General features: G+C 41.0%; 1 protein-coding gene across 1 annotated transcript; it reads right to left on the bottom strand.

Moving 5' to 3' along the window:
* Positions 1-5880: 5880 nt before the first annotated feature.
* Positions 5881-17786, bottom strand: FAM81A (family with sequence similarity 81 member A). Its single transcript, XM_069866950.1, has 8 exons — positions 17480-17786; positions 15995-16268; positions 15105-15223; positions 10472-10601; positions 9162-9268; positions 8049-8184; positions 7477-7672; positions 5881-7088 (listed from the first exon to the last, which is right to left on the bottom strand). Exons 1-8 carry the CDS (start codon positions 17524-17526, stop codon positions 6949-6951), a joined length of 1149 nt encoding a protein of 382 aa, XP_069723051.1. The 5' UTR covers positions 17527-17786; the 3' UTR covers positions 5881-6948.
* Between the last annotated feature and the right edge of the window lie 2843 nt (positions 17787-20629).

The raw sequence follows: 20629 nt of genomic DNA, 5'->3' as shown, positions 1-20629 counted from the left end.
CATGCAGGCAGCAGCCTGACTGCCTGATTTACCTGACGAGGACGGTGACGTCGGGTGGCAGAAGGGCTGGCAACAGTATAAAACTCAATTCCTTCCTTACTTTTTCCTCATCATTTTTTTATTTTAATGTGTTTTGGGGGTTACTACTGCCAGTACAACCTAATGAATGAAAGTAAGTGATTTTCACCTAGGTAGCTTACTGGACCAAAGGGCACAAGTCTATAGATAACAGGCCCCAGTTAGCCCCAAATCAATCAGGAGATCCAGCATCCAACCACGGCGTTCTGTCTTGTCAGTATTATCTGGATTTTAGTCTCCTCTCACTCTGGATTAGGGAGGTACACTGCTACAACTACACAGTGATAATATTACACTATTTGTTTCTTGTCTTAATAGTCCGTGATAACTAGAAACCCCAAATGTTAAGTCATGATCGAGATTTTGCTATTAATGTGACAAGATACCAGGAGACCACACCAGAGACCGGCAATCCCTTTTGTTTTGCATCTTAAAACGTTCTGCATGCAAAGAGGTAAGCAAGCAGTTTATTATATGCTATGAGCTGCCACTTTCATTTTATGGAGATTAATTTCACAAAGGAAAGCATATGTAGAATTGAGATGCAGCGCTTCACATACTCAAACTTGTATAAGATACAAAGTGATCAGTCCCCATAAGGTCTTTGTAAGGTAAATAAGGTTTATTATTTATAGCAGTAAACAGGTTAGCATTTATCTTTGCAAAGCATGGCAGTAGTATAAAATATGTTTTAACTTCTAATGTCTTCAGTTATTTGCATTTAAAAGCTCTTCTTTGGGTTTTTATACCTTCCTAGAATGTCATCGTTTATATAAACTAATATACTTGCAATGTACTGAAATACAATTCTCAAGCTAGTGCAGAAGAAGAGCCCAGCACAACATGGGAATTCAGTCTTCTATACACAGGCATACGTGCGTTCTGATATACAATTACTGAACCCTTTAAGTTATTCTGAATGGAGGCAGCACGATCACAGAGGCCACCCAACAACGTGTTTGCTGACCTCACAGTCCTAATACCTTCAGGAAATGGTAGCACGAGAACGAGACATCAAAGTCAGTAAAATCTGTCTTCATTGATAGTCTTTCTCAACTTCAGTTGCATAAGATGGCAGCCTACTTACCGCAGTGGCATTTGAAAATGACCCTCTGCAGGCACTGAAGATGGGTTTAATGAGAGCAACTGTTCAGAGGATGTGCAGCAGTGCATGATGCATGTTATTTTCCTTCTTGTCACCCTACAAGAAGCAAATCTCCTTTCTAATCTCACGAGCAATTCCTACTTGTCCTCTCATACAGCTCAGGCTTTTTGTATTACGACATTAATACTTCAGTGTTCTTGAATCACAGCCTGGTTCCATATACATCACTGGTGCTCTGCAGAGCTCAAAATATTTTTTCACTGATCTATGCCAGCAAAAGTTACAGCTGTCATACATTTTGCAATGTTTGAGGCTATTCCACTGTATTATTTATCGAGATAATCCTTGAATGAATTGACAGCAGCTTTCTGTGCTAGGCCCAGAGCTCCATCTGGTAATAACTGCTCAGATTATCATATGGCCTGTCAGCCAACGTCCTTGGAGGAGGAGGCAGTGCTGGGAGAGGAACTTCTTCTGCATGTTGGCAACAGCTCCCGAGACAATCAATGTGAAATCATAGAATCATTAGGTTGGAAGAGACCTTTGAGATCATCAACCTCAACCGTACCTGTCCGCTACTAAATTGTGTCCCGAAGCACCTTATCTATCCACCTTTTAAACCCCTCCAGGGACGGGGCCTCCACCACCTCCCTGCGCAGCCTCTGCTAGTTCCTGAGAACCCTTTCAGTGAAGAAGATTTTCGTGATGTCCAGTCTAAACTTACCCTGATGCAGCGTGAGACCTTTCCCTCTTGTCCTATCACCTCTCACTTTGGAGAAAAGACCAACACCCACCTCTCTACAACCTCCTTTCAGGTAGTTGTAGAGAGCAATGAGGTCTCCCCTCAGCCTCCTCTTCTCCAGGCTAAATGACCCCAGGTCCCTCAGCTGCTCCTCATATACATGTTGCTCTCTGTGTTTTGCCTGATTGACGATCTTGTGCTTTAGAATTGACCCTGATTTTTTTTCTGGGTTTGTGAGTCGGGTTTTTTGTGTTGACCTAAGCTCTGCTGACAGAAAAGGTAGCAAGAGCTTCAGTCCCAATTCAAGATTCCTCACACAATATCTGAAGGACCCTCGCAGTTGCCCTGAGAGACTTTTGCTTAACTAACCTGCTTTATTGAGATTTTACAGAGTAATGTCTTTAGAATGTTCTCTCTCTTGTTCTGTCGGTCAAAATGCATGATATTTCTAAATACTTCAGCCCCATCTCTGTGGTTTTGCAGCATTTATAGATCACAAGGACAGGTTGAGCATCTTCCTTTCGTTGCCAGGAGCAGCAGTGACACCCTGTGGCCAATTCGGTAGAGACTTGTTCCAAATTTCCTTAGTGTTTGCTTTCAAATTCTCCTCCGACTTTCTCAAGCCCCAGGGAGTATCACGGGAGGAATCCCTCTCTGCACTGAGGGCTTCATCGGTTTGTTATGTGTCTTTCATTAAATGTTTCTGTCGTTGGAATGTGTGTCAAATGAGCACCTTATTTCTAAAGCACAGAGAACATTCTCTGACCCCTGAGAAAGTAGAGCAGGAAACGTAGAAACTGAGAAAAGACAAAAAGGTTACATTTCAGTTTTGATTGATGAGACAAGAGTATCCTGCTGTTTGTTCATTTATTTATTTCCTGTAATGTGTAAACTGGCTGAACTGCATTGGGACATAACTACAAAATATCCAGAACATAAAACAATGACATAAACAACTCTGTGTTGAAGGTAGGATCCTCCTTTTAACTTCTCACTTGCATCATTACTTTTATTTGCTTACTGAGTCAAAATACCTCAATTGCTCCATAACAACTGACGTAATTGTGTTTGTAGCTCAGTCCTTCGCTGCGGTCCCAGAGGTCTCTGGTTGCCTGTGCTGATGTGGAAGTGAGTTTATGCTTTGGCACTTGCTCTGTCATCCAGGCAGCAGAGCTGACAACGTGCTGCAACCCGCAGCTTGTAAGCAGTTTAAGCCTCCTGCTTGCTGAAGAGCTGACAAAAGGAAGATTTCAAAACTCCACAAGAGGAAGTTGTCTGCTGTTTGGGTTTTTTGTTGTTGGGGGTTTTTCTTTTTTAGGGATGTAGGAAGGAGAAAAATGTTGAAGAAATGAGGCAAAGATCCCTGTGAAACTTCATCTGAATCTTCTGTAACAGATTGCTTAAAAAAAAAAAACAATGGAGCTTTGAGGAATGTCATCAACTTTTGTTTCCTCTATGCTTGATATTTAGGCCCGTCACCTCTTGTCCATTTAGATTCGGTGTTCGGATGGTGGGGCAGTTTTCTTTAAGCATTGGAACAGACTGCATTAGTCAATTATTTACTCCTGAGAGGTTTTTGTAAGCAGATTAGGTGAAAATATTTCTGTAACAAATACTTTGGGTAGAGTTGACCCTGTCCTGAAGTGGAGAGATGGAGCAGGTGGCTTCTCAAGGCTCCTTCCTGTCCTTCCTTCAGCAAGTTTACATTTACGTCAGTGTACTTTGTGTTTTGAATAGTATTTTGTGCCTAATCAGTACTATCCTTTCCCAAAACCACTAGATCTCGTTCTGTTTGCTTGAGTGTCACCCCCAAAAACGCTGCCTCTTCTCGCTACCTTTGCCCACTTACGGGTTGTGCAGACCTGTGTTTGGCGCCGGCCGTGTAGATGGCGACTCCTAGCACCAGTACTCGGGTCGAACAAAGAAAGTACATTATTCCCACCGCCGAAAGCCCTCTCTATCCCTGGCGTATTGGCACGCTGGAGTGCCACTGGAGAGCAGTGTGGAAAGGAAAAATTAAGGGGCAACTCCACTTTCAAGCTGTTTGATTGTACAGGATCTCTGCAGGTCAGTTTTCAGAATCTGTTTCCACTTTGCAAAATAAAGCTTTCATAGACTGTCGTGTCTATACCACTTGCTTCCTGGCTTCACATTTATTCCCAAGCTGTTTCTGAGGAGAGGATTTTGCCATCCAGCTCTAAGCTGATTGAAAGATACAGGGGCTGTAATTCTCCCTTGAATTCAGCTGTTCCTTATCAGAGAAGAGCACACTCTGACACCCTGACAGCCTACGCAAACAAGATGTGGTTGACCTATTTTGTGCAGAAAACTTAAAAAAACCCGTATATATATAAAGGGAACTGAAGGGAAAATAAAATAATTTATTTTTCCAATTGTTTGAGCAGAATAAAGTGCAGCAGGCAAGCAGGGAACGTGACTTGTGATGAATCAATTAATGTGCCCATCCTAGTGGGTTCTGCGTTTTGTGTCAAATATAATATTGTTATATGTGTTCAAATACATTATTATTGCTTTCAGCTCTTTCTAAAACCTTCAAACTTGATCTGTGCTTCATCAGCAGGTAGCTACTCTTCCTCACTTTGCCCACACAGCCACCATTTCATTACTCTGACTCTGTTACTTCTCAGTAACAGTCTTTTCAGATTTTTCAGTCTTTCCTCATGTTACGTTTTTCCATTCTTCCTTTTTCCTCAATTTTTCTGTGGAGCCCCCTTGCTCTGGAGCGCGTGACGTCCTTCCACGAGTGACTTGTCAGAGCGTTCTGCGGAAGGATGGACGTCGGGCAGGCTGCGCTTGGCTGCATCCGTGTGCATCTCAGCCTTGCGTCTGTCTCTTCCCAGTGTGCGCGTCCCCATAACCTGTGCCACCCTCGCATAGTCTGAAGGCTCTGCTTGATATTCAATATTCTTTCATTTTGGCTTTTAGGTATTTGCCTTAGCTGAGATTTAGGGAAAAAATATTTTCAAAGCAGCAAAAGTGAAGCTGGACGGGGCTTTGTGTGTTGTTTTATGTCTGATGAGTCACACGAGAGTTTTACAAGAGAAACATTTTATTGAAGTTCCAGCCAAGTTGTTTCTCCAATTCTCAGATTCTCTCAGGTACCAATTTCCAGTTACAGAAGCAAAAATATAGTCGGGTTTTGGTTCTGTCTCTGTTTGCTTCTTTGTTATTTTCTTGTTTTCTTGGTGTTTTTTGTAAAACAACAGGATACCTTTTCCACTGCACATGGCTAAATATTTAAGAATAGATACGAATACAGACATGAAGAAAGAATGAATTTTTAACACAGTTCTTGAGAAACATCAGCAAGCTTTTCATTGTCTCCCTTCAGTGAGCTGGGCTTCCCCTTAGCTGCTATTGTACATGTATTTCACAGCACATGGATGATACAGAACAGTAATAACAGGCGTTTTTGTTATCAGTGAGCATTAGAAGCCAGAGTTCTTAAAACTTCAGGTATCCTTGATACATTAAATAACTTGTGACTATACAGGAAGTGAATATAAATGTAGGTTCTGATCCTGTAGAGTTGTATGCGTTTTCTTGTTTCCATGCACTACACAGTCCTGCTGGAGTCAAGGAGTTAAAGTTTTTGAAGGAATTTTTAATTTATTTTTTAATGCGGTGATTCTGTGGGGCAAACCTGCTTTCATGGAAGTGATGAGAGACTGGTCAGTGACTTTTCCTAACAGGAATAATGGATTTGCAGTACTAGCCAAAAAAAGGCCATTAAAGACAGTGTAGAGACATCCTGTTAATCTATGGTAACAGTAATGCTTGTGTAGATTAGTAGTGTTTTTCCAAATGAATTACTGTTAATAGTATACATTTAATAGGAAGCTGGATTAAGTAATTTATTCTTCATGAGTGCTTAATCCTGCATGATTTACAAGCATGAGGAGCAATATCAAACTATGAATGAATAAAATCGACATACGTGTGTTTTCCTGTCTAGATTAATATGCCAAATGGGTGCTGATTTTCATTAAGCAATCCATTCAGGCAATGGAAGTAAGTACCATTATTACTTGGGAATACCGTGAATGCTATTAGTAATTTGAGCCTACTGAAGTCTACTTAAATTTGAAGAATCAGTTGTTTTACTTCAATAAAACTTTCTAAGCAGATCATAAACCGCAGTTTATTTTCCATTAAGTCCTCCAGACTATGGTAGATTGTCACCTCCTCTTTTGCTTTCCAAGTTTGTATCCGCAGAATGAAGCAGGTCGCGGGAACACATGCCCAGAGCTCCGCTCGGCTGTTGATTGCAAAGGTCACAATACTTACGACTGTGTGAGTTAAGCTTCTTGCATTGTTCATGAATCATCTTAGTCTACAGCTACATTATAAAACACCGCTTAGTTTACATACACGCACAAAGGGTCTTTGCGAAACTAAACAAAGATTTCCTGATGGTATCTAGGTTTTGAAAACGGGTCTGTTTAGTGCCAATTCTGTCTCCCCAGGAAGTCAACAGTAGAAAAAGTCACTGTAAAAATGTTTGTGAACTTCTAATTCAGTAATTTGTATCAGGGTGGAGAACTCCGTCAAACTGATAGGAAAGAAATGGAATCAACTCATGATTTTATTTTTCTTAAAGGCAGGGGGATGTGAGGTGTGCAGGTGTGTCGATATGTACATATTTATATATAAATAGAAGAATTTACCTGCCTGCTGAAGGCTACGAAACTGGGGAGCACTGAAATGCCTTTAGCAAATAAGGTGCCAGCTTTACCAGTATATTACTCCAGTTTTACACGGTGGTAACTCTCCTGAGAGCAGTGAGAGTAGTGCCGTGGCAAAACAGCACCTCAGCCCATAAAACCTGGTTGTCAGTTGTCTATGAAGAGCTTGCGTTTACCACTTCAAGCAACCGTATGGACCTGTGCAACAGCAGCACGTCCTTTGGTACATGCATTTAGTCTGGATTACAGACTGAAACGAGATTATAGTCTGTCTGTTTAGCCAGGTAAACATTAATCTCTCAGACAAAATCTTGCAGTCACGGTCCAGCTTCTCCCCAGGTTGGAACCTCCTGCTTCATTTGGTGGATCTGCTTCTGTAGTTCATCTCTGTCCAGCTTCATTTTCGCCTCTAGAACTTGCCGTAGAGACCCAATGCTCTCATAGATAGCTGCAAATCCTAATTGCGGGTGAGAATTAAAATTAGTTCACAATCAAAAGCCAGGCTAGTGTATAATTACTGTCAGAATACGCTTTCTACTGCTTTGTGCTCTGCTTTACGCTTGGGAGATGGCAGATTTCTGAAGAAAAATAGGACTGGAATTGTGCGCTGATGGCAAAAACACCTCTGATCGTGGCTGAGCTATCTGGGATAGCATTTCTAAGCTGATAAGGTGTCACTTTCTGTTGCTGTGAATGTCACTTTTTAATGCCCCCCATGCAGCCACTCACATCTGGCCCAGAAGTCTTTAAACTACTTTGATACAACAAAGGCATTTTGCATATTATTACAGGTCAATCATTGTTACCACGATTCAGAACAAAGAACTTGATGACTACGATCCTACCGGTATTGACTTCGGCCTTCATTTCTTTTATATCTTCATTTATTTCATTTTGAAGTTTGCCAATTCGAATATTTATCTTTTCTTCAGTCTGTTTTGCTTCCTGTGCTTCCATGGTTATCTTCTGTATTTCTTCTATTTTGTTGATTTTCTCTGCCATTTGGTTGAATTTCATCTCTTGAGCTCTTTCGCTTATTTCCTGCAGCCGGGGAAAAGAGTTTTAATTATTTACACTGCATCAGAAATTACAGCGGTCTTTCCCAAATGTGCAATAGTTAGTAATTATTCAGCTTTTATGTGGAATTCAAAGGCGTAAGGAATTTTTTATAAAACGGATTAAACTTACTTGATTACTGTAGGCTAAAATACTGATCTCTTTACAAGTAATTAGATTTATTTGAGGACACTCAGGCTGTGGGGATGTTAAGCTTGATGTTAGTGAAGAGAGTTGCACAAATGGAAAGGAGATCTGAAAATCTCACCCAGATTATATCTCAGTTACATCATCTTATTTAAAAGCATTATTAATAACTACTTCCTAAGAAGTACGATTAGGACATTTTAACAAAACTTACAGTGTTTTCCTTAAGAGTCAGTGAGAGCTGGTCAATTTTTTGCACAAGCTCTTTTTCAATCCTTTCACGTTCCTGTTCCAGCCAGCTCCGTGCAGACAAAATCTGGCTGCTGAGCTCCTCCGTAGCATTTTTTATTCTAAGAGCATAATAGAAATTAGCAGATAGAAAAGAGCAGAACTTTTGGTCATTCAGCAATGACTTTTTTGTGAATGTGTTCGTTATTCAGTTTAATACATTCTTGACACCGTTTAAGGCGAATCTTGGAACTTTAAGGCTGCTGAACTGGATGGGGCAACATTGATTTAGAGAGTAAAGATGAAAGAGCACAACAAAATTGTAGTTATTTATACAGAACACATCACAATGTTTTGATAGGAATGGTTGGACTCGATGATCCGGTGGGTCTTTTCCAACCTGGTTATTCTATGATTCTATGAGGCGTAATAGGTGCAAATTCTTTGCAGCATTGTAAATGGAATATGGTCAGTCACCCGTTCAGTTTATGGTCTTAAATCTGAACAGATATATGGTAACCATTTTAGTGGCACTGCTGGTTCTTACCCCCGCTGGCATCGCTTGTAGCCAGCTCAAGTTCCCATCCACCAATTATGCCAGTGAAGCTCTTTCTTTAGACAGTTTTTTCTGCTGAATATTTGAAATCTGGATCTATCCTTTTGTCTGGTTAGCAAATAGTTTAGCTGACGTAATGGATGGGATTGCATGAGGGTGGTGAGGAGTAAGAACGTGAGTGGCTTAAGCCAGGGCTGCCACTGAGTGTAATACCTGGAGAGGAGTTAATATCCGAGTTGATTATATCCCAATATAATGTAGCGCAGTAGCTTATCATTAATAATTTTGGTATTTGAGATATATGTTCGTCTTTGAAGCTTATTTAAAGCCATAACGCTTTGTGAATGCCTTCCTGGTTGCTCGAGTTGAACGTTTTGCCCTGCTCTTGAAAGCCATCTCCAGCATTTGTTGCTTCCTACAGTTCTTGCAAAAATGTACCAGAACACTTACAGAAATCCTTAATTGTGTTCCTTAATACAAATTCTGCCTGGAAAACTGAGGCCCTGTCTTGCAGGGCAGCAACAAGCTTTTCTGGGCACTCACTTCGTATCCAGAAGGTGGAGCTGTTGGTTGCTCTCTTTGTAGGCAATCTTCAGCTTTGCTTCTTGTTGCATTATTGACTGCTCTACTCTGCTCAAGAGATGAGAAATCTGAAAGAAAATTCAGCATTTACTATTTTTCAATAGCGTTTAATCACAATCTCAGTTGGGATGTTTTCACAACAACAGAGGAGATCTCAAAGAAGGGCCATTTTTGCTGACATTTCAAAAATCATTGAGTTTGCACTTTTTACTTCAACATGAAAAACATACTGCCTCGCAAAATGGAAGTATCAACACTAAGAAAACTGTAATTTTCAGCCACAAAGAATTTGCACAGTCTTGCCTTGAAAGTGTCTGCCTGCTCCCCGCTTTGAGACAGGCGATTGGCACAATCAGTACATCCCGTGTTGCCGCATGAGCCGAGCGGGTGACTCGGCCAATACGGAGTGATGTTGTTCTTCACTTCATGTGTAATGGCTACTGCGGTGAGAGACGTGCTGGATTTAACTGGGGGTAAGTCGTCACTAACGGCAAATAGTTCTCACCAAAACAATCACCCCAGTTTTACAAAGAGGCATGACTATATGCTTCTAGCCTGCTCTCACACTCAGTCTTGCAAGCAAAGTAGAGTGGATTTTAAACATTTGCCTGCTGCAAAATGAAGATGTAAAATAGTTTTGTTGTTCAAGAAAATGGGAAAGCCTTAAGATGGAGATGTGAAGAATCCTTTCCCTTAATGCCCTAAGTCCGTGCTTATCTAGTGCTCACTTCCATTCTCATACCCAGCGGAAGAGAGACCCAACAGATTAATGGATTTGCAGAACCCAAAGCGGTTTTGTTTTGCAGATCTTCGAAAATTGTGTTCATACACATGAATGCATCTACATATCATATACAATTTCATATGCATGAAATCATCCTGGGAAGGCCAAAACATACAGGGAGAAACACTGATGCTTGCATTGTTGTGGTAGTTTTGTAGAGCATCCGTGTCATGTTCACATTCCAATCTCAAGAAGCCACTCAGGCCAGCAATCACTGACTTCTCTTCGTTCCTGGAGCCCTTTCAGGTGCCTCTAAATACCGAGCCCCTTCCACACAGCACGCTAAAGGCAGCAAATTAAGGGCCTTTTTTTCAGGTTGGCGGTACAGTAATCAGCAAGGTACAATATTCAGTCTAATAAGGACTGTGAGCAGATACACCATTTGTAAATCTGTGACCTCCCAGGATAATGGTTAATGGTAGTGGAGACTATGTGAATGACTGTAACTCTTACCTGTACATGGATCGCTTCGGTCTAAATATCATACCTGTATTTCTGCCTCTTTGATTTTAGATTCTAAGATCAGTTTGGAGGTGTGTTGGTCTTTACTTAGGCTCTGAAGTCTTTCATATGTAATTTTATGCTCTGCAGACAGTCTGGCTAACCCAGCATCACACCTGTTTGAATGAAAAAATAGCAAAGCAACAGCTGAATAGAGTGTCAGGCCCAAGGTGTTTAAAATATCCATTTTAGGGCATTTCTGAGAAGTTGCCGTCTGTCTAGAAAAAACATGTCTTACAGGTCTGTAAAATGGTAATATATCCCGTAGTATTCAGCAAGCTGCTCCCCAATGGGACTAGAAGTCAAATAATGTGACTCGGACATCCCAATCGTCTGGGCACCGGCGGTGTGTGCAGAGCGCGGCGTTACCCAGCAGGGAGTCCTGTTAGAAATGCAGAGGTGCAGCTTTTCACTACCTGCTGTCTTTGTCACAGAGACATCTGCTAAGGTGTGTGTGATTCTGCCTGCCTGATTAGAAGCTTAAACAATTGAGGACCGTTTTTTCGTTACTGTAGCTGTGCTCCTCTGAGTTTCACATTATTATTATTATTATTTGGTTTTGTGAAATAGGAGTATATAATTGGTATGTGTAGTAAACAACATGGGGCAGATTTTACAGTTATTAGGCCTTAGGTAAAACTAAAAAAGCAGTGCAGTTTTATCTCACAAAAGACTATGAAATGCAGCCCCAGAACACAATAATTCTTGTTTCCTTTGTTCCCATCAGAACGTTACTTGATGCTGTCACATTTTCAGGGTGAATGTTCTATAGAACCTGTGCTTTTTCTACCACATTTTAAACATACTTTGGTAAGGTGGATTTCATCTGCAGGAATAGGATAAGGACATTAACTGAGCTGTACAAACATCCGCACTGTGATTTTAGGAGTAAGACCTCTGTGAAGTATGAGTCATGTGTGGTTTTTTTGCTAAGGGAGATATGTAATTGGTAATGTTACTAAATTTTATCCATGAAACTGATGGAGAACAGAAAGCAGTTACTATCTGGGGGGAGAAAAGGCACATTAAGTCATTACCTAAGCCAGTGACACATTTTAACCTCTTTTCAGTCACATTTCAGTTTGAAGGCTTTCATTTCAACATGCATTTTCATCACCTCGGTTACAGTAACTGCCATTATCATTAAACATGAAGGGAAAGTAGCAGCTAAAATGACAAATGAAGCGTCTGCTTAGTATTACAGTACAGTTTCAGTGTGGAAATGCAAAATAGCACATAGAGATTTTAAAACTTGTGGAAATTAATTTACAGATTAGCATCTCAGCATTGTGAAACCAACTAGAACTCTGTAGGAAGACCAGCTAGGGCTAACAGAGCAGGGAACCGTATTTATAATCAAGCAGTTTCTTTCGAAAACTGAGGGAAGCCAAATCTCTCCATGTTGCTGTTACCAGAGAGAATTAGAGGAATGAAATCATTTTACACCTAGTCACCAAAAGCCTAATGGGCTCCGAAAGAATGGTTGGGTTTGTTTCCCTGAAGCATGACAGAAAATATAAAAAGCAACAGCTTTGAAACTCCTGTAGCCAGTGTAAACAGCGGGCATCTGTCATAGTTTTGAAGGCAAATTAGTGTTTGGAGTTTAATCACAGCGCGTTTCTCTTCTGTATGGAACTCGGTTACGTGATCAAAGGGTCATGTAGCCACATATAACTGAAACATTAAAGTTCTGACTATGTTAATGTCAGCCCAGTATGTATTAATCGGGTTATTTCATTTTTCTAAGTGGATACTGTAATTGGCACCCTTTTAGAAAGACTTGGAATAAAGTTTAAATTATATTGTCTGTTGATATGGGACATTTATCCTGCTCTGCTCTTTTGAAAACAATATTCCATATATTGAAGTGGTCAAAAAGAAGTCTCCGCTCTATATAATTTATTGTACACAGTCACAAACACCTGATTAGTTTTGATTTGGAAGAAAACGTTAGTGTGCTGCAGATAAAAATGAGATTCTGGCATTAGTTATATGAGTATTTTGAGTTGAAAAAATTATAAGAATAAATAACTTCAGTCTATGCTTCCACTGGCTCTCAACCTGAGGGGGGGAGGCAAGAGTAAGATGAACATATGGAAAACCGTGGACTTTCTAACACTTTTGATTCAGGTTTCTACTGCGTGATGGACCAGAAGTAAATCAGCATTCTTAGATTATCTGAGTCCAGGGTGTCTGAAATGAATCAGAGCTATAATGTACAGGAGAAAAATCATCTCTATATGCAAAGTAGGCACAACTCGAACATACAGAGTTGCCATTTCTTTGGATGTTTCAGCTATCGGGAACCTTCTAAAGATACCTGCTGCTGTGGTTCTGGTCAGGATGCTGGATTTAAACTTTCCAGACAAACGATCATAGTCCACAGGTTATCTGTAAATAAATGATAAGGCACTACTCATGAGTTTTATGACCTAATATGGCTAGAAATAGAACTGATAAATCTGTTATGCAAAATTGCCAACGTTGGGGACAGGAGGCTGGAGTAATGGATCTATCGTTATCTATCTAATTTTCTGCTGAATGCATCACTTAATTTAATTGGAAGCAGCATTGTTTTTAAAGTTTGTGATAATGCTGATTCTTAGGAAAATGTTCATCATCGTTCATGGTGACCGCTGTAATCGTACTTTGCAAATTCATCAATAAATTATGCTTCATGAGAAATGGCCCCAAGACAGGAGCTGTGATGTGTGTTCAGCCTCCTGCTGGGGTGCTGGTTGAGCTGTGACACAGGAGGGGGCAGCTCTGAGGTCTGTGCAGCTCTCACTCCTCCAGACCTGTGGGTAGTTGGTGTTGGGGCTGCGCTCGAGAGCTGCCTTTGCATGTAGGGATTCCTGTTCTCACCACTGAAAGCAGCAACCCGCAAGAAATAACGAGACAGTTGTTCGACGATGTATTAACATGTTACGGAACAGTTGGTGTTGGGAATAAACACTGCTCTCTCCAATATTGATGTTGAATAGGATGTTCGGTGTAATCACTGGAGCTGAAATTTGGCCAGAATCCTGAGACTGACACTAAAATGGCTACAGGACCAAAAGGCTCAGACTCGAGTGGTTTAGCATCACGTGTCACGTACGAACTGGTTCACACGGATTGTCCCTCTGCAGGTTTCCATCCTGGAGCAGACGGGAGGTGCCTGCATTAGGTGAGCCAGCTGTCAGCACGGCCCGAGCCCCGCACTGCGCCTGGGAGACGGGACACGGTGAGCTGGTAACCTGCAGTAACTCGAGCATGTTTCTAAGGTTTCGCTCTTTGAACTCATCTGAAAGCTAGCACGACTAAGTATAAAAGTAAAATTATATCAGCTTATTTTCTATAAGGAATGTTGGCTCAAGGAGCCAGTTTCTGGTAGATCTCTGCGTTGTGCCAACAGCGTAACGAGCTGCCGTCCTGACCAGGAGCTCCAGCTATTTGCTGTGATCCTTATTCACAGGAGCAGTAGTTTTCGGAGTAGAATATGTCTGTAAATAAAGGCAAATAGCTTCTCCCATGGAATGCTTCTTTAACTTGATTTCTGATTTCTGAAACTTCTTTTCTTTTGCATTCAGGGAAAATTTTTAGATAGAAAGCGTAACGTAGAATAGAAGGTAACAGCTAAAGACAATAAACTGATGCTCTTATGGTAACGAATACAAATACCTGGCACATGTTGCACAGTCTGACACAAGGCAGACTGGTGGAGTCTCAAACAATTATCAGCTAAATTACAGCCCAGGCACGGTGCGAGGGCCTTGCCCTGAGTAAGTGAAGGAAGATACCCTGGCACAGACGGTGCTTGTCCACCCCCCACCACCATACCAAGTGCTCGGGATAGGCTGGGGCGCCCTTGTGAAGCTCTCGCTGGCACGTGCGAGTGTTTGCTCACTTGAGTTCTGCTAGTGAAAACAAAGGCCCTGTGTGGTGTTTCACTGGCTGTTGGTAGCTGTGCTGCTCCCTCAGGATGTGTCATCTCAAAGTCAACTTTTTATAGAGAGAGGCATGAAGATCTAAGCTTTTAGATTTGTCAGGGATTTCTCAGTAAGATAGATATATATATGTGTGTTTGTGTGTGTATATATATATCTGTCTATGTACATCACCATCAATTTTCTGATTTGACAAAATAAACTCATCTAGATCATTCCTGTTTACTAAAGTGTAGTGCAAAACTTAGAAAGAGTATGGAAAACCTCTCTAAAGTATTCTTTACAAAATGGGCTGGAAAGTTACAGTGGAAACTTGAAACAATTAAATAATTTATGAGAAAAATTTAGTTCGAGGAAAATCCCTCCCTAATTACTTTTTGTAGGCTGATGAAGGTCATCACTAAATCAGTTGTTTCAAAGACATAGTACTTTTTAAAGCTGAGCCAAATCCAAATTCCTAGGGAATTTGAGGTGACTTATTAAAAACTAAATTTGGGAATCAAGGGTGATATTGTTACGTTTAGTATGTGATACTGGACTGCAAAGGATTATTATTCATTTTCTTGAAAACACTGAGCAAAATTATCCTGGGAATTTTGCCAAAGTTGAATTCAGCCCATTATCATTGATGTTCATAGATTAAAACATCATTAGTTAATCCCCAAAATATAGTTCTGTGTTGGCTTTTACCTTGCAACTCTTCCCCGAAGATCTCCTAAACCAGAAAGCTGCCGCATTTCCAAGCTCTTCAGGGTAGAATTTGTTCCGTAGCTGAGATTGTCTCTGACACGGATCTGCTCCTGCAGCATCTACAAAGCATTCATATGCAAATATGAACTCAGTATGTTACATTTAATGTACGCTTCAAATGTCACTCGCTATTTTTCAGTGTTTCAGTAACGTCCAATGCCATTTTATTATTACTTTATCAAAAGCTTTGTCTTGCATCCTACTGAAGCAGATACCCTTTAGGGAATTTATTATTTCTTATTCTTCCTGTGCAATCTGCACGTAAATGCCATAATATGCATAAAGTATAACTTGACGATGAAAGGAGCTTTAAATATTAATGTTTATCCTTTCGGTTTCCCCACCACACCCCTGTTGCAGCAGGGGTCAGACGTGAAGTCATGGATCTGCATTTGATTAGGTCATAAAAATGAGCAGTTGGGTTTGGCTACTTGGTTTCAGCAGTAAGTCGGAACTGAAAGAACGTTTAGTATAGAGCTAAGGCATTTCCTAGAGTTTATCCAGAACAGCCCTTGGACTGAAGTTGAGCTGGGTATTAGTGTGGCATTAATTCATTTTTTCAAGATTTCCCAGGGCAGCTTTTGAAAGCAAGCTTATTCGTGCCACAAAGGTTCCTGTGTTTATATGCTAATATCCTGTGCTATTCTCACAGCCACTGAAAGAATTATGTAATTTGCAAACAGTTTTTCAAGTTATAAAAACAGTTTATAAGCTTACAGGATCCTGAGACCTCGTCTGACCTTTACTTATCCTGCGGTAAACTTTCATATTAAATCAGAAGGAATAAGTAGCTGAGATGGCACTAGTCCCGTGAAGAATTCTTCACATACCTCGATGTCCCGATTGAGCTGCCTCACTATTGCAGTTATGTTTCGGATATGTTCTTCCAGGAGTTGCCTAGCCAACCGGTCACCCCCCCCTTTGTTCTGCATTCTGTGCAGAGTGGAAACAATGTCCTCCTTAATGCGAAAAGCGTGTTCCACAAGAGCCGCCGTTGTTTTCTCATGGCTCAGGATTCTGTCTTCTAGCTGATCCACCAGGCTTGCGGATGCCAGTGGGACCGCTGTCAGCGCCTGGCTGTGCAGCGGGATGTTTCGAACCCGTCTAGAGAAGAAAAATAACTAGGTCATGTTAAGTTCTTACACAAAACTCTACAATGTAGTCTTTCCAATGGAGATGGTCTGATACTATCTGAATTGCAATACTGGGGAGAAGCACCAAAATACTCAGAGAGAGGGCCCGCTGCTACCAATCAGCGGGTGCTGTGTTTGCTACTGCATGTGTTTTGTTCCAAAGGCAGGTTCAGGCTCTTTTTCCTACTCTAAGGAAGCTTACAAAAGCATAGGATCTTAACAAAAAGGACATTAGCCTTATAAAAGTAGTTATAATTCAGAACTATAATTTGAATAAGAATCCAAATTAAACACCCTTTTATTGAGTTTCAAAGTGCCGCTATTTATCTCTACAGTTTTCAGGCTTAATCCAACCTGTAACGTATAGAAGGTAAATGGAAACAGACTGAGAGTAAAAAGGAGTAGTGACCGTTCCTTTTTTCGGTCTCTATATCTGTCCTGTAACACCACAGGGAAGCTTGTCCCCCGTGGACTCGATAGCAGCCCGTGCAGGCACAGGCACTGAGGAGAGACCACAGTTATGACAGTCTTCTCATAGGCTTAGAGATCAAATTCTTCCCCCAAAGTAGCTTATATTTGGGTACCTTAAATAATTGTCTAGATTTTTCAGGAGCTCTGCCCTGCATGAGGAAAGCAATGGAGCTCATGGCTGCTCAAAGTAAAAAAAAAAACCAGGCTGCTAATGCATGCCATGTTTTCCTGCCAGTATTCTCTGTAAAAAATAAAGAAAATTGTCAGATGCATAAGTGGAAGATAAAAGCTCAACCCTGCTTTGAAAGAGACCTTTATCTTGGAGCTGTTGTTCACTGTGTGCTCTCCCTGTTTTTTCTTGTTGATGAGTGAAATTCAGTTAACTTTCACCATGATGATATTGATAGAGGTGTATTGAGAATTCAGCAAAGGTCACTTCTGGCTCTGAGTTTTCACACTTACTCCATGACTGGCTCGAGCATAGTATTAGGCTTCTGCTCAGTTACAGTTTAAATTATTTAATTTCTTTGGGAAAGGGTTAAGTAGAAGCCAGGCAGGGAATTGTGATCTGATGTGAATGTCTAGAGGATTTCTCTTTCCCTTGCCTGCCTAATGCCCAAGGTGCAGGTCACAGCATTGCGATATAGGGAATTGAGAGACACATAATACTCTGCACTATGAAGGTTTTATTTTTTGCGTTGCAGACTGTACCTTTCAGAAGGGGCAAGAGTTGGGAAGATTGGGCTTCGCTGGGCCATTTTCCGGTCAATAACTTAACGTCTGTTGAAAAAGCACATGGTGAATTATTTAACAGTTTATATCTGGCACTGAAACGACTTAATGCTTCTACTTTGAGTGAGCCTTTAAGTAAAGTTTAAGATTACGCTGACGGCTCTGATCCTGGAGTTCACATATGGCTTATGGAATAAATGCAAATAAAAATCAATACAAAAGAACAAAAGACTGAAAACTTAAAAGCTAATAAAAGCTTTTTATAGAAAAACCAATACTCTTGGAAAAGGCAAGGTTGATAGCCTTGAAACTGAAATCTGCAGTTGACCCACAGAACTGGTTTGGCAGGACAGAAGAAACAAACTTCTTGTCCCCAACATGTCTGCTGGTCTCAGACATCATCTATCAATGAATAAAAAAGTATGGTCTACAGGTTTATCTTAGAGCTTACAAAGCATTGAGTAGACAATGAAATAAAAATATTCCATATCAGCACGTTATTATGGGTTAAGTGTTTTTCAGGTAAAAGCATCATCAGTCAGAAACCTAAATAAAATGATGATAGACATCAGCATAGTTTAGCGAAACAGAGTCTTATTAATTTGTATTCAAATCTAAATGACCACACTTAATGCTGTAAGTAAATTCTTCTGTGGTAAGAATGTAGATTCTGTTTTTAATTTTTAGATGTAGCCACCCAGACTGTGGCAGATGTTGCAGCAGAGTAGGTCTGTTAAACCGCTTCAGAAAGACTTTTTACAGGTCTACTGTGAGATCAGTACTACTGACAGAAAGTCGTGAAAAAGATGGTAGTCACAATCAAATCCAACTATTCCACCTTACGTAAAACATTTCTAACCGTAAAGAGAATGAGGATGGCCTAAGCCTGGATTCCTCAGGAACCTAAAATCCTCACTGGAAACTGAAGGCTGATGTATGAAAAGAATTTTACAATTGCTAATAGAATCTGATGTGATATGCTGTGCAAACAGGAGAAAAATAGGGTTATTGAAACAAAATAGTGAAATATTGATTGTAAAGAAATGATAGAACTATACTCTGAGATTTCAAAATGCAAAGCATGTTTGTGCTTTAGAAATGTCTGAAAGCCTTGCCTAAAAGCAAAGAGCAAACGCTGTCACAGTATGTGTGTTCTATTTATAGCACAGTGCTTCAGAAACTACAAATTAGAAAAAAAAATACTTTTAAGAGAAGCTGGGTTGCTGAGCAGCAGTGACACCAGACTGGAGTTCAGGGGACCTGCTTCTAATTCCTTGAATTAAGGCTCGGATTCTGATGGCTTTGGGCAAGTTGTTGCCATGTCTAATGACTCAGCTGCCCATATGGAACACGGAGATAGTGATACCTGCCTCCTTGTTTAAGTTTTTACATGCCTGTAAGTAAAAAGCATGGTGTGAGACGGCTTATGCATTCAGAATCCTGCACAGGCCAGTCCCGCAAGCTGTTCCGCGTACTCGCAGTTTCCCAGTTGGCTTCTTTACACGACGCTGCCCCTCTGCAGGGCGTCCCTCCTCGCTGCACCGTGGGCTTGTGCCGTAACCGAGCACCCCGCTCCATCCAGCTGAGCTGATTTACTCATAGTCCTCTGGGCCATAACGCATTTCAATGGTCTGGATGCACTGAAGCGTTTAAACGCAATGTAACTATCACCACAGGAATACCCCACTGATTTAAGGAGAGCTCTGTGTATCCTGGCAGCTCTCTGGAAAAAGGAAGAACAGCTATTAACATCTGTATATCTAGCAGTTTCCTAGCAAAATATACCTTTTGAAAACCAGCCAACTGAAAATATCCTCAAGTGTTCTGGTCTTAGGGCTGTCAGTATCTATTTATTATCGATTGAAACAAACGTCTGCGGCTGAGTCAGCATAGGGTTGCTCAAAGTTTTATGCTCTGTGCCAAACTGCCATGAGACACGCGGCCACGTGCAAACGTCTGGAGGAACTGTGCACACGAAACAGACGCTACACAGATGGACTTCTCATTCACTCCTCATTGCTAACTTAAGCATCGCGTGGTACATAGTGAAATATCTTATCGGTTTTTGGATTTCTTGATCTGATCCAGCATTCGGGCAGGATGTTATGGGCTGGTTCAGCAGTTGGACAAAACTTTCCTGCAGTTGGGGCGTATCTTCAGTAAACAACGGAGAGTTGTCAGAACTAATGACAAATTCTCTCTCTAGGAGAGTGTGTGATACCAGATTAGACTACTAGATGTAAAATAAAATGAAAAGTAAGATTTTCTGATGCCTAGATTCAGGTGAGCATAATTTCAGGTAGCTCGAATTTTAACGGCACTGAACTGGGATTCACTTGGACACCAGCTGAAATACTGGCTTCAAGTGCTTCTTTTTTTTTTTCAATGACATTGTCTCCTGCTTGATGCTGCTGCAACAATTTTAATTATGATATATTAACCTCATAAGTTTTGGTTGATTGATGTAACTTAGTGAATCCTCTAAACATACTTTTCACATTGACGAGATAAAGATTTTTTTCACAGTCGTAAGTAGTGTGCCTGATTGCCAAACCCAGCAGTTCATGTGATACGTAAGGCAGCTTTTCTGTACAAACGTGGGGTACTTCTTTATCAAGTCTTTAAGTCACTGGCATCAGACCTGCGTAAGCTCGGAAGAAAATCATACATGTGATGTGCTGTAGAAACACTTTTAGCACTGCAGAGTTCGCTGCTTGCTATGCGTGCTGTGGCCTCCCTTCCCCACTTCAGCAGGCTGCCTTCCTTGCTTATTTTCTGAGGGCTCTGCATTTCTCCTGTTTTGAAGGATTAGCAGATCTGTAGCGTTCAGTTCTCCATCTTCGTTATAACCCTTGTCTAATACTTGCTGTAATGTCTGTGGATCTCAGAGTGTTTCTCACATTCATTCTCACAACATGCCTGTGGGGTAGGAAAGCATCATTATCCCTGACAATATTGTCTTCCTTAATATGCTGGTAGGGAAGCGCAGCATGAGGGGGTGCTGCATGACTTGCCACAAGTCACACGGGAATCGAAGCAGATGAGATATCTGCCTAGGCAAACACTTTAATCACTCTTTTCTTCCTAAAATAGAAACCACTTTGGTTGCTGCCCAGGGAATGTGACAGC

The sequence above is a fragment of the Phaenicophaeus curvirostris genome, chromosome 12 (assembly GCF_032191515.1).
Source record: "Phaenicophaeus curvirostris isolate KB17595 chromosome 12, BPBGC_Pcur_1.0, whole genome shotgun sequence".
Classification (NCBI taxonomy): domain Eukaryota; kingdom Metazoa; phylum Chordata; class Aves; order Cuculiformes; family Cuculidae; genus Phaenicophaeus; species Phaenicophaeus curvirostris.
Note: the sequence above shows the minus strand (reverse complement) of the source record. Positions and strands in the feature narration are given on the sequence as shown.

Bases quoted from the DNA above. Each gene is read 5' to 3' on its own strand.
- FAM81A (XM_069866950.1), bottom strand. From the start codon at position 17,526: ATGGCCCAGCGAAGCCCAATCTTCCCAACTCTTGCCCCTTCTGAAAG. The intron at 10,602-15,104 runs GTAAAAGCCAAC...TCATTCAAACAG, and splicing joins CTTCGGGGAAGAGTTGCAAG to GTGTGATGCTGGGTTAGCCA. The intron at 7,089-7,476 runs GTAGGATCGTAG...ACCCGCAATTAG, and splicing joins GAAGGCCGAAGTCAATACCG to GATTTGCAGCTATCTATGAG.